The sequence below is a fragment of the Anomaloglossus baeobatrachus genome, chromosome 3 (assembly GCF_048569485.1).
Source record: "Anomaloglossus baeobatrachus isolate aAnoBae1 chromosome 3, aAnoBae1.hap1, whole genome shotgun sequence".
Classification (NCBI taxonomy): domain Eukaryota; kingdom Metazoa; phylum Chordata; class Amphibia; order Anura; family Aromobatidae; genus Anomaloglossus; species Anomaloglossus baeobatrachus.
The window spans coordinates 331,781,958-331,795,851 of NC_134355.1; the positions used below are offsets into that span (position 1 = coordinate 331,781,958).

The 13,894-nt window shown below is 48.0% G+C and overlaps 1 protein-coding gene across 2 annotated transcripts in view; it reads right to left on the minus strand.

Annotated features, from left to right (window-relative positions):
• The window catches only part of MTRES1 (mitochondrial transcription rescue factor 1), a 48,566-nt gene that overhangs the window by 24,582 nt on the left and 10,090 nt on the right, over positions 1–13,894 (minus strand). For both annotated transcript variants that reach the window (XM_075338376.1, XM_075338375.1), the window contains exon 2: positions 2,255–2,717. In XM_075338376.1, the coding sequence (XP_075194491.1) occupies positions 2,255–2,709 (455 nt within the window). In that variant the 5' untranslated portion in view covers positions 2,710–2,717. The remainder of the gene's footprint in view (positions 1–2,254; positions 2,718–13,894) is intronic.

The window sequence follows — 13,894 nt, forward strand, 5'->3', positions numbered from 1 at the left end:
CCTCACGTTTTTAACTTTCAAAAGAGCTAATGGGAGAAAGCGGACCATACAATTTGTTATGAGATTTCTCCTGAGTACGAAGAAATGTGGGCAGAAACTACCGTATTTTTCGCTTTATAAGACGCACCGGATTATAAGACGAACCCCAAATTTAGAGATAAAAATAAAAGGTAAAAAAAATTAAAAATGTCCGTCTTATACTCCGGTGTTGCCTTACCGGAGGAGGGCAGCAGTGGTGGTGAAGCAGGGGTCACAGGAAGCAAAGGTTGTGCTGGATGCCACGGCGGGTCCGTGGTGGCAAGTGAGTAGTGGCAGCAGCAGTGGGTGAGTGTCCCAATCTGTCCGCGGTCCTGGTTCAAATGATGGTGCCTGGAGCGGCGCATGTGTAGATGGAGCGCTCATCCAAGGGCTCCATCTGTGCACGCGCTGACTCCTGGTGCCATCATTTGAAACTGGGACCGCGGACACACCGGGAAACCTGCCGCACAGCCGCCCACACTCAGAGTGGCAGCCAGCAGGCCGCCCGCCCGCCCACCGGCACAGAGAGGCAGCCGTCACAGACAGGCACCTGGCTGCCACCTGCACGCAAACTGTCGCCGCACAGACAGGCCCCCTGGTAAAGCTATTTTCAGATTTTAAGACTCACCCCTCATTTTCCTCCCACATTTTTGGGAGGAAAAGTGTATCTTATCCGAAATATATGGTACTTATCCACCACAGTGCAAAGCTTGGAAGGGAAGGAGCGCCATATTAAAGTCAGATTTTCCTGGAATGCTTTGCGGGTGCCTTGGCATAATAGCAGAGCCTCTGAGGTGCTATAACAGCAAACCCCCCCCCCCCCCCCCTTTCCCCCCCCCCCATAATTGACCCCATTTTACAAATTATACGCCTAAATAAATTCATAAATTCATCTAGGGCTGCAAAGAGCATATTGCCACCACAGGTGTTTCACAAGATTTTACACTATTGGGCAGTAAAGAAAAAAATAATTACATTTTTACCACTAAAATGTAGATTTAGCCCCAGATTTTACATTTTCACAAGGGAAAATAAATAGAACTGGCCACAAACTGGTCACACGGCAGGGCGAATATTTTCCAAGAATAGTTTGTAGACTCCATATGCAGAACCCCCCAAGAACCAGAACAACAGAAACTCCCTTCAAGTGACCCCATTTTGGAAATTACACTCCTCTGGGAATTCATGTACAGGTGTAGTGATGATTCATGGACGTTTGAGGAATAAACAGATGCTGCATAGAGAAAATTGCAAATACGCCAGTGTAGGGTCCAATATATTGTAGCCAGCTCGGGCTTCTGAAGATACAGACAATACAGCACAGAATTGAAAAGAATTCATTCATGGGGGAAAAACATTTAAAAAAAAAAGCCAAGGAAATGTTTTACCTCACAAAAAGATTACCTTACTAGGATCATGTGATGTAATGTCTTTATACTCTTGTGCGTCCTACCTGGCCCAGGAGATGTGATATGATCAGACCCTATACAGTCAGACATGGCCATTACACAGCTATACAGTCAGACATGGCCATTACACAGCTATACAGTTAGACATGGCCATTACACAGCACATAGCAAGGGCACATATATAAGATCTCAGCACAGGGACTTTTTTTTTTTTTTTTTTTTAAAAACACATCGAAATGTGGAACTTATTGTTATTCTAAGATCTATTGATTAAATGAACTTTGTTTGTGGGGAAAACCCCTGTAAGTGCTGCTGAGCAAAGCTGCACTAACACAGAAAGTGGCCAACTGCTTTAAGATATCAGTTACCAATCTCACTGGAGCGAACGGGGTGCAGCGCTGCAGCAGGCAAGAACCACCACAAAATTATATGGAGCTGGGATGTTCCATCTCCAAACCCTGTGGACTTCGTATGGCCTTCGGACTGTGGGTGGAATCTGATTTGTTTTGTCTTGCACCCATAGAAGTCTATGGATGCAAGAGAAACATCACATTGCACTCACATTACAGCGGAGTGCAGTGCGATATATGCAATCAGCTGATAATGGAGGAGATCGGGAGATTAATCCCTCCCTCTCCTCCGCAGCGCCCTCCCTGTCCTCCGCAGGATCGCATCACAGTGACATGACACTTGGCTTACACTCAGAGCAAAGCGGGATTTGAGGGTCATGCGATGCACTCGTAGTAGTGCTCGTGTGGCCCCAGCCTTAGACCCACCATTTAGGAAACTAAGGACTTTCTGATAAAGTGATAAGACGTAACACTTACTTCCGAGACGTGTCTAATCCAGCCGTGAGTACCACATCAAAACGAAATGACTGCACAGCTTTTTCTAAGTCTTTATAGTCTTTTGGTATGTTGGGGTCTTCCATATGCTCATCTTCGTAATCACTGACATCTTCTGGATCCACCTCTTCTTCATCTTCATCATCATCGTCTTGAGATGCATGGGTCTTGTTCCGTTTTTGACTTTTCTTCCCTTTATGCCTCACAGCATCCAGAAATGGTTTCAAAGGAGAAGTAGACAAAAATCCATTGGAGTTTGTGTGCCGTAAACCGATGATCTGCTGTCTGTAGTCAGCACAGTTTGATAGCTGCCTACATTGTGTCCACCATCTGATGCATTGGGCAGAGCTATACGTGAGTGATGGTGGCCTCTGACAAGAGCTTGAATAAAAGTGCAAGTTTCTGAAGGCTCTGATGGACAGTCTGATCCCAGTCATTTCATAACCTAAAAATAACATAAGAAAAAAACATATCAATAGTTGCTCTATATGGTTTGTGTGAGAGGAATTGGGCAGGCAGACACTCCTAGAAGAAGCAGCGGTTGTAAGCGCCAATCATATACATTGGGGGCAGCGTGGAGGAACGGAGGTGAAACTATGTGCCCCCATAGACTTTAACACCTGTCTCACCCAAAGCTACACCACTGTATGTAGCATGCTGCTTTTTGTTTAAGGCTCTCTTCACATTACTACATCTACTATGCCATAAAATACCTTAAAGTGGTGGTACAAAGACCAAAAAAAAAAAAAAATGTTTAGCTATTTAGTGCCATAATTTAAAACTAAATTTCTAATACGCTTACATTAAAAATTCCCTACCGTTCCTTTGCTACTGAACAATAACTGCTATAGTATTTCTTTTCCCTACTTCCTGTATGATGGTGCTTCGTTTGAGAATCCCACTGCATGCTGGAATATGCAAACAAAGCATCATCAGGGGGCAGAGTCTGCGATCACTGCCATAGCCTCTGCCCCCTCACTGAAATAAAATATTATCAGCGCTGCTCATTTCGGTGGCTGGGCATGCACTGGGATTCTCCAACAAAGGGTCATCCCACAGAAGGTAGGGAAAAAAAAAAATACTATGCAAGTTAGTGCAGTTAGGGAACGGTAGAGAATTTTTAATGCAAGCATATTAGAAAATTAGTTTAGATTACAGCACTAAATAGATGGGGATTTAGTTGAAAATTTCTTCAGCCTTTGGACCCCCCAACTCTTCGACACATGACGTACTGGGTAAGTCATGGATCGTGTCCGGTTAACCCCTGCCTGCTGCCACCGGCAGCGATCGCTGCACATGTCCGCTGATTTGAACAGTGGATTTGCTTCCCACTTGCGCCTGTTAACCCCTTAGATTGCGTTGTGAAAATGTCACAGCGCGATGCAATAGCGGGTCGCGGTAAGCATTCACTTACCCGCCTCCATCGGAAGTCACATGATGTGATCACGTGGATCCGATGGTCGCCATGGTAGCACAGGGTCATGTGATAACTCTTGCGGCTATAATGAGTCGGTTCCTCTCACAGCCGGCAGAGGGCCTTGTGTGAGATGAGAGCTGCTTTTGTGCAGATCAGAGCAACAATGCTGCTCTGATCTACAAGGAAGAATGAGCGATCAGACTGCTGATTGTTAGGCTATGTGCCCACGCTGCGGATTTACCGCGGATTTTGCCGCGGATTTGCCGAAAATCTGCAGCAGCGGCACTTCCAAGCCATTTCAATGGCATTTTGGAAATGCTGTGTCCATGCTGCGGATTTTTCCGCTGCGGATTTTCCGCGGATTTTGATGCGGAAAAATCTGCAGCATGTCAATTGTTTGTTGCGAATTTTGGTGCGGATTTGGGTATAGAATGGGAAAAAGAAAAAAAAAAAAAAAAATCCGCATCAAAATCCGCGGCAAATCCGCACCCGCGGATTTTCAGGCAGAAAAGTCCCCAGGTACATTCTACCGTGGACACATAGCCTTATAGTCCACTATAGGGCCTAGTGAAATAAAAAAAAAAAAAAATTAAACCTAAAAAGGTTCAAAACACCCCCATTCACCCCAGTGATAATTAAAAGGGTTGAAAATATAATTAACACAGACTTGGTATCGTCACGTTTACAAATGCTATCAAAATAAAAAATCAATTAATCTCATCGGTAGACAGCTTAGCGGCAACAAATCTCCAAATGCCAAAATTACGGGTTTTTTTGGTTGCCGGAAATTTTGCGCAATATGCGATACCAAGTGATCAACACATAGCATCTGTGCAAAAATGGTACCGGTAAAAACGTCAGCTCAAAACGCAAACAATAAGCAGTCACTGAGCCATAGATCCTGAAAAATGAGAACGCTACGGATCACGGAAAATAGCGCCAAAAGTGAGCTTTTTTTGGGACAAATTTCTGATTTTTTTTTTTAACCCTTTAGATCAGGGGTGGGCAATTAATTTTCCCATGGGGCCGCATGAGAAATTGGGATGGTTTTAGAGGGCAGGACTAGTATAATTAACTCAGTTGTACCCAATACTGTATATAGTACAGTGCCTACAAGTAGTATTCAACCCCCTGCAGATTTAGCAGGTTTACACATTCGGAATTAACTTGGCATTGTGACATTTGGACTGTAGATCAGCCTGGAAGTGTGAAATGCACTGCAGCAAAAAAGAATGTTATTTATTTATTTTATTATTTTTTTTAAATTGTGAAAAGTTTATTCAGAGGGTAATTTATTATTCAACCCCTCAAACCACAAGAATTCTGTTTGGTTGGTTCCCCTAAAGTATTAAGAAGTATTTCAGGCACAAAGAACAATGAGCTTCACATGTTTGGATTAATTATCTCTTTTTCCAGCCTTTTCTGACTAATTAAGACCCTCCCCAAACTTGTGAACAGCACTCATACTTGGTCAACATGGGAAAGACAAAAGGAGCATTCCAAGGCCATCAGAGACAAGATCGTGGAGGGTCACAAGGCTGGCAAGGGGTACAAAACCCTTTCCAAGGAGTTGGGCCTACCTGTTTCCACTGTTGGGAGCATCATCCGGAAGTGGAAGGCTTATGGAACTACTGTTAGCCTTCCACGGCCTGGACAGCCTTTGAAAGTTTCCACCCGTGCCGAGGCCAGGCTTGTCCGAAGAGTCAAGGCTAACCCAAGGACAACAAGGAAGGAGCTCCGGGAAGATCTCATGGCAGTGGGGACATTGGTTTCAGTCAATACCATAAGTAACGTACTCCACCGCAATGGTCTCCGTTCCAGACGAGCCCGTAAGGTACCTTTACTTTCAAAGCGTCATGTCAAGGCTCGTCTACAGTTTGCTCATGATCACTTGGAGGACTCTGAGACAGACTGGTTTAAGGTTCTCTGGTCTGATGAGACCAAGATCGAGATCTTTGGTGCCAACCACACACGTGACGTTTGGAGACTGGATGGCACTGCATACGACCCCAAGAATACCATCCCTACAGTCAAGCATGGTGGTGGCAGCATCATGCTGTGGGGCTGTTTCTCAGCCAAGGGGCCTGGCCATCTGGTCCGCATCCATGGGAAGATGGATAGCACGGCCTACCTGGAGATTTTGGCCAAGAACCTCCGCTCCTCCATCAAGGATCTTAAGATGGGTCGTCATTTCATCTTCCAACAAGATGACGATCCAAAGCACACAGCCAAGAAAACCAAGGCCTGGTTCAAGAGGGAAAAAAATCAAGGTGTTGCAGTGGCCTAGTCAGTCTCCTGACCTTAACCCAATTGTAAACTTGTGGAAGGAGCTCAAGATTAAAGTCCACATGAGACACCCAAAGAACCTAGATAACTTGGAGAAGATCTGCATGGAGGAGTGGGCCCAGATAACTCCAAAGACCTGTGCCGGCCTGATCAGGTCTTATAAAAGACGATTATTAGCTGTAATTGCAAACAAGGGTTATTCCACAAAATATTAAACCTAAGGGTTGAATAATAATTGACCCACACTTTTATGCTGAAAATGTATTAAAATTTAACTGAGCAACATAACTTGTTGGTTTGTAAGATTTATGCATCTGTTAATAAATCCTGCTCTTGTTTGAAGTTTGCAGGCTCTAATTTATTTGCATCTTATCAAACCTGCTAAATCTGCAGGGGGTTAAATACTACTTGTAGGCACTGTATATATACACACACTATCTCATCATAAACAAAAAACAGTAAGGTAAACAATACAAAGATTCAATTAAAATATGGAGGTCAGTAGGGGGCATACACATTACTAGGGCCTGTGGAGCAGACATGCCGACCCTGGCGGCCTGTGGAGCAGACATGCCGACCCTGGCGGCCTGTGGAGCAGACATGCCGACCCTGGCGGCCTGTGGAGCAGACATGCCGACCCTGGCGGCCTGTGGAGCAGACATGCCGACCCTGGCGGCCTGTGGAGCAGACATGCCGACCCTGGCGGCCTGTGGAGCAGACATGCCGACCCTGGGGGTGCTGAGTGCACAGGCTGGAAGCACTGGAAGACGCTGAGGGCATAGGCAGGCAGCACTGCAGCAGCAGAGCCTGAGGGCTCCTCTGGCTGCCTTCTGAGTCCCCTGTGTGTCTGCTTCTTCTATTGCAGGCACAGGGGGGACCTGAGAAGACAAGTGCTGCTCCCCTCTCCTGCAGGCACTCTGCACTCTCCCTGCTGCTACTGGTGCACTTACCTCAGTTGCAGAACATACGTTTTTGAAGTGGCCGCTGTGGAGATGAGCTGGTCACGTGTGAGGATCCCGGGTAGAAGGGGCAGGCAAAGGGGGCATGGCCAGCATCGAGCGAGCAGCAAGAGGGGACAAGGAAGGCATCTGAGGAGAGAGTGTGTGTGTGTGTGTGTGTGTGTGTGTGTGTGTGTGTGTGTGTGTGTGTGTGTGTCCAGCATTAAGAGGGCGTGGATGATCGCATGAGGGGCGTGGCCAGCAGCATAGATACCATGGAAGGCATCCAGAGACTGTGGCCAGCATCCAGAGGGGGCATGACTGGCAGCAAGAGGGGGTGTGGCAGCTGCTTGTGACTGCACTGCGGGATACATAGTTCCAGGCCGTGAGAGCGGGGCTGAGGCATAACATCGTAGATCAGCCCATGCCTCCAACTCTGAGCTAAGACAGGAACGTCGGTCACAGACAGTAGGCGGGCCGAATGCAGCCCACCCCTTGCCCAGGTCTGCCTTAGATAAAAGAAAACCTATACATATTTGGTAGCTACGAACTCGTACCGACCTGAGGCATCACACTGACATGTCAGTTTTACCATATAGAGACCAAAATGAATAATATCTCAAAACCAATCATCCAATTGCACTATTTTTTTGCAATTTTTTTTTGCACTTGGAATTTTTTTTGCCGTTTTCCAGTACGCTATATGGTAAAACTTATGGTTTCATTTAAAAGTAGAACTCATCCTGCAAAAATCAAGCCCTCATATGGGAAGATTGACAGAAAAATAAAAAAAAGTTACGGCTCTTGGAAGAAGTGGAGCGGGAAAAAAAAACAAACGGAAAATCACCCGGGGTGAAGGGTTAAAGTGCTCTATGCTGACATACATGAGCCAGACAGACAGAGGGCTGTACTAGACTAATGTAAGCCTATGACCAAGGCAGGTACTTCTACAATTTGTAGACAAAGAAATAAGCTGTGGCATACCAAGTACTCCTTCACAGTATTATACCTTCCAACTAATTTACCATACACAAAAGCCTGAAATAAGTAGACACATAGTAATATCTATATATTCAGTAATTCTTATGACAATCATAGTCATCAAAAGGTGTAAACTTACGAAACCACATAAATATCCAAAAAGTACGAGGGTAAACCAAGCTGACATTCGCACAGAAAGAAGCTGCTAGTTAGAACTACAGCTGTCCAAGGCTACTCTCAGACCTGCACATTAAAGAAGTTGTCCAGTTACCAAAACTGATTTTTTTTTTTCTGATAAATCTTGCTGATATATGTCTCTCCACACATCTATCATGATTTTTCAGCTATATTACCTTTTATTGTGCACTAGCAGCACATCCTCATTGCTGGCTCCAGCTCTGATGGGGTTAATCTCTCTTCTAACTTCCTGGGTTCAGTTCCTACAACTCCCATAATTCTTTGCGGCTCTAGGGCTGTGCCTAAATTATCTAACACACCCACTCTGCTCTCCACCCAAAGTCTCCTCCCTGCCTCTTCCCTGTGGATGCACTGAGAGCAATCACACAGAGACAGCAGCAGCTCTGCACAACCAGGGGAAGAAAGCAGCTATCTTCAGCTTGTTCTCATATAGAGTGTGTGTGCGTGTGTGTCTGTGTCTCTGCGTGTGTACAGAAATTATGATTATTAGCCGGCGGAACATGTGAAAAAAATTGGGGAAAAAAAATGAAGGGGTGATAAGATTGCTTTTTTTCCCTCTTGCCTAGTCTGTGTGTCGTCTGTATCATTCGTGTGGCATGCATTTTGCAGGCTACTTTCACATCAGCGTAGGCAAACAACCGCAAACCGCATATGACTGGATCCTGTGGATTAAATGTGCAGCGCATGCAACCGTTATTTTACCGGATCCTTCTGCAGCGGGACACAGAATTTATCGGCCGGCGCTGGAGTCAGCTGACTTTTGATCTCACAGCCCGCACACGCTGCAATAGCTGCAGGTGGGCTCATTCACATGACCGTTCCGTTTGTCCTGGTCAGTTCCTGTTTTTTTTGCGGACCCACGGACAGGACCATCTTTTCAATGTCTTTTGTGTAGGATTGGATGGCACACGGTAGCATCTCCATGTGCATCCGATCCTACAAAAAAACCCACATCGGATGCCGTATGTCCGCTCCGTTATTATGGAACATGTCCTATTCTGTTCCGTAATAACGAACCGTGACTCAATAGAAGTCAATGGGCCCGCAAAATTCCCGGAAGCACCACAGAAGCACTTCCATGTGACTTCCGTTGGGTACCCATGCAGTGTGTCCCGCTCCAGCCCCAGCTGCCCGCACTGCAGTGTCAGCAGCCGCAGGGATGACAAGCGCTACCTTCAGGAGGTTAGTAAGTTCATTACCTGCGGTGATGAAGTCCTGCACTCCTGACGTCAGCGGTCGTCAATGCCTTCTATGCCCGCCACTTGTTACATCACCTCTCCCTGTCGACCCAAGACTGTGACTAGTGGTGACATCTCGGGCTGCTCACGATACTTGGTTTGTGAAGGCGGCGGTCATTGAACTCAGTGACAGCGCTGCTGTCAGGAGGTTAGCGAGGTACATTACCTGCGATGATCGCTGATCTCCTGACAGCAGCACTCGTGCCCTGCAGTGACCTGGGCTGACCTATTGATGTTAGCTCAGGTCACTGCACGGCTCTCCCAGCCAATAGGGAACATTCTGTTCTTCATTGACTGGGACATTGACTATGGTATGGATCGTCGTGGGACCCCCTTGGATTAAACCAGACCTGGATTTGTTTTTCTTTTAAATAAATTGGTGAAAGAGGGAATGTATTGGGCAGTGTTTTTTCAAATAAAAATGTGTTTGTTGTCTATTTTTTGGGTAGTGATGTCGAGTATCTGATACACGCCTAACATCACTAACCCCAGGGCTTGATGCCAGGTGACATTACACACCTGGTAGCAACCCCATATATTACCCCGTTTGCCACCGCACCAGGGCAACGGGATGAGTTGGGGAGAAACACCAGAATTGGCGCATCTAATGGATGCGCCACCTCTGGGGCGGCTGCAGCCTGCTATTTTTAGGCTGGGGAGTGTCCAATAACGGTGGACCTACCTAGTCTGAGAATACCAGACCACAGCTGTCCGCTTTACCTTGGCTGGTGATCCAATTTGGAGGGGGTGGAGAGGGGGGGGGGGGGGGAAAGACTCCGTGTTTTTTGTTTTAAGTTGTTTAATTTAAAATAATAGCGTGGGGTGCCCTCTGTTTTGGATTACCAGCCAAGGTGAAGTTGCCAGCTGTGGTTTGTAGGCTGCACCTGTCTGCTTTACCCTAGCTGGCTACAAAAGATAGGGGGGACCCCACGTCATTTTTTTTTATTATTTATTTTTTGGCTAAATACAAGGCTAAGCACCTTCGTGCCACATGAAAGTCACAAAAGGGTGCCAGCTTAGAATATGCAGGGAGGTGGGACATTATATATGTCTTTCTCTTCTATCTATCCCTCTATTCATTTATTCATTCATTCATCCATCCATCCCTCTATCGCTCTCTCTATATCTATATCTACTCATCTATTTATCTTTCTTGCTGCTTCCGTTTTTTGCGGTACGCAAAATGTCACACGGATGCATCTGTGAAAAAGAAAGGACTGTTTTTTGCAGCCTGCAAAAACGGAACGGTCATGTGAATGTAGCCTTAACAGCAGTCACTGCCTGCTGCCGATCACATGTGACCATGTGCGGGCTGTGTGTACAGGATTTCAGATCAGCTGACAAGTGTTAGCCGATTAGGCTGGGGCCACACAGGGATTACTGCGATCCCCTCGCATAACACTCGGCTCATGCTCAGTACAGCAGAGCCGAGTGTCATGCGTGTGTCCCTGCGACTGAGGTCCGACTGTGCGAGCAGACCTCAGCTGCGGGGGGCGGTCCGGCACTCAGGAGGGGTGGGAGGAATTTCTCTCCCTCTCTTGTCCGTAGTAGGCTATTGCGATTCTCGCTCTGCACTTGCGGTACACCGATGTACCGCAAGTGCAGTGCGATTTTTCTCTCACCCCATACACTTCAATGGGTAAAAGAGGAATAGTCTTGCATTACAATTGCAGTATGCTGCGATTGTTTTCTTGGTCCAATTAGGGCTGAGAAAATAATTGCTCATGTGCGCTGACACACAGGCTAATATTGGTCCGAATGGAATGCAATGTTTTATCGCACTCCACTCACACTTTTTTTCTTGCCGTGTGGCTTAGACCTTACTTGTTCTGTGTCCCCCTGCATCCATCGCAGCGTGTGCGGGCTGGAGTTCAGATCAGCTGATTCCAGTGCTGGACTGAACTCAGGTGACCTCACAGCCCGCACACGGATGCAGGGGGACACAGAACAAGCAATCGGCCGACACTGGAGCCATCTGATTACTTGTTCTGCTGGCGCTGTGGTCAGGAGTAGGGATGAATGAGCAGTAAAATGCCCCGGTGCTCTATGGGCGAAGCCCATGTCGATTTTTTTTTTTTTTTTAAAAAATTAAAAAAAAAAAAAAAAAAAAAAAAAAGAAGATGTGGGCTCCCGCTGCATTTTCTATTGCTGAGGGTAACCCAAGCAGCTACTGGATGCTAACCCCCGCTGCTTGGTGTTACCTTCACTGGCAATGGAAAATCCAGGGAAGCCTTTTTTTCTTTAATAATATATATATATAAAAAAAATAAAAGGGTTTTGCCTAAAAGCTGTTTTAAAAAAACTATGTGGGCTCCGCCATATTTTTTGTACGCTAGCCAGGTACGGGCTGCCCCCAACCCCCAGCTGCCTATTTGTACCCGGCTGGGAACCAAAAATATAGGAAAGCCCGTATTTTTTTAATTATTTCATGAAATAATTAAAAAACAAATGACGTGGGCTTCGCCATATTTTTGTGTCCAGCCGGGTACAACTAGGCAGCTGGGGATTGGAATCCGCAGCACAGGTAAGCCCGAGGTTTCTGGGCGCCTCTGCTGCGAATTGCAGTCCACAGCCGCCCCAGAAAATGGCGCTTTCATAGAAGCGCCATCATCTGGTGCTGTACCAACTCTTCCAGTGGCCCTGGTGGCAGACTGGGTAATAAGGGGTTAATGCCAGCTATGTTTTACCAGCTGGTATAAAGCCCGAGATTCTTGATGATGAGGGATGAGGATGATGAGGGATGAGGATGATGAGGGATGAGGATGATGAGGGATGAGGATGATGAGGGATGAGGATGATGAGGGATGAGGATGATGAGGGATGAGGATGATGAGGGATGAGGAGGAGATGAGGGATGAGGAGAAGAAGAGAGAGAGGGGGGGGGAGAAGAAGAGAGAGAGAGGGGGGGGAGAGAAGAAGAGAGAGAGAGGGGGGGGAGAGAAGAAGAGAGAGAGAGGGGGGGGAGAGAAGAAGAGAGAGAGAGGGGGGGGAGAGAAGAAGAGAGAGAGAGGGGGGGGAGAGAAGAAGAGAGAGAGAGGGGGGGGAGAGAAGAAGAGAGAGAGAGGGGGGGGGAGAGAAGAAGAGCGAGAGAGGGGGGGGGAGGAAGAAGAGCGAGAGAGGGGGGGGAGAAGAAGAGCGAGAGAGGGGGGGGGGAGAAGAAGAGAGAGAGAGGGGGGGAGAAGAAGAGAAAGAGAGGGGGGGGGAAGAAGAGAGAGAGAGAGGGGGGGGGGAGAAGAAGAGAGAGAGAGGGGGGGGGGAGAAGAAGAGAGAGAGAGAGGGGGGGGGGAGAAGAAGAGAGAGAGAGGGGGGGGGAGAAGAAGAGAGAGAGAGGGGGGGGGAGAAGAAGAGAGAGAGAGGGGGGGGGAGAAGAAGAGAGAGAGAGGGGGGGGGAGAAGAAGAGAGAGAGAGGGGGGGAGAAGAAGAGAGAGAGAGAGGGGGAGAAGAAGAGAGAGAGGGGGGGGAGAAGAAGAGAGAGAGGGGGGGGAGAAGAAGAGAGAGAGAGGGGGGGAGAAGAAGAGAGAGAGAGGGGGGGAGAAGAAGAGAGAGAGAGAGAGAGAGGGGGAGAAGAAGAGAGAGAGAGAGAGGGGGAGAAGAAGAGAGAGAGAGGGGGGGAGAAGAAGAGAGAGAGAGGGGGGGAGAAGAAGAGAGAGAGAGGGGGGGAGAAGAAGAGAGAGAGAGGGGGGGAGAAGAGAGAGAGGGAGGGGGGGGAGAAGAAGAGAGAGAGGGAGGGGGGGGAGAAGAAGAGAGAGAGAGAGGGGGGAGAAGAAGAGAGAGAGAGAGAGGGGGGAGAAGAAGAGAGAGAGAGAGAGAGAGGGGGGGGAGAAGAAGAGAGAGAGAGAGAGAGAGAGAGGGGGGGAGAAGAAGAGAGAGAGAGAGAGGGGGGGAGAAGAAGAGAGAGAGAGAGAGAGAGAGAGGGGGGGGGAGAAGAAGAGAGAGAGAGAGAGAGGGGGGGGGGAGAAGAAGAGAGAGAGAGAGAGAGGGGGGGGGAGAAGAAGAGAGAGAGAGAGAGAGAGGGGGGGAGAAGAAGAGAGAGAGAGAGAGAGGGGGGGAGAAGAAGAGAGAGAGAGGGGGGGAGAAGAAGAGAGAGAGAGGGGGGGAGAAGAAGAGAGAGAGAGGGGGGGAGAAGAAGAGAGAGAGAGGGGGGGAGAAGAAGAGAGAGAGAGGGGGGGAGAAGAAGAGAGAGAGAGGGGGGGAGAAGAAGAGAGAGAGAGGGGGGGAGAAGAAGAGAGAGAGAGAGGGGGAGAAGAAGAGAGAGAGAGGGGGGGAGAAGAAGAGAGAGAGAGGGGGGGAGAAGAAGAGAGAGAGGGGGGGAGAAGAAGAGAGAGAGAGAGGGGGGGGAGAAGAAGAGAGAGAGGGAGGGGGGGAGAAGAAGAGAGAGAGGGAGGGGGGGAGAAGGAGAGAGAGAGGGAGGGGGGGAGAAGGAGAGAGAGAGAGGGGGAGAAGAAGAAGAGAGAGAGAGGGGGAGAAGAAGAGAGAGAGAGGGGGAGAAGAAGAGAGAGAGAGGGGGGGGAGAAGAAGAGAGAGAGAGGGGGGGAGAAGAAGAGAGAGAGAGGGGGGGAGAAGA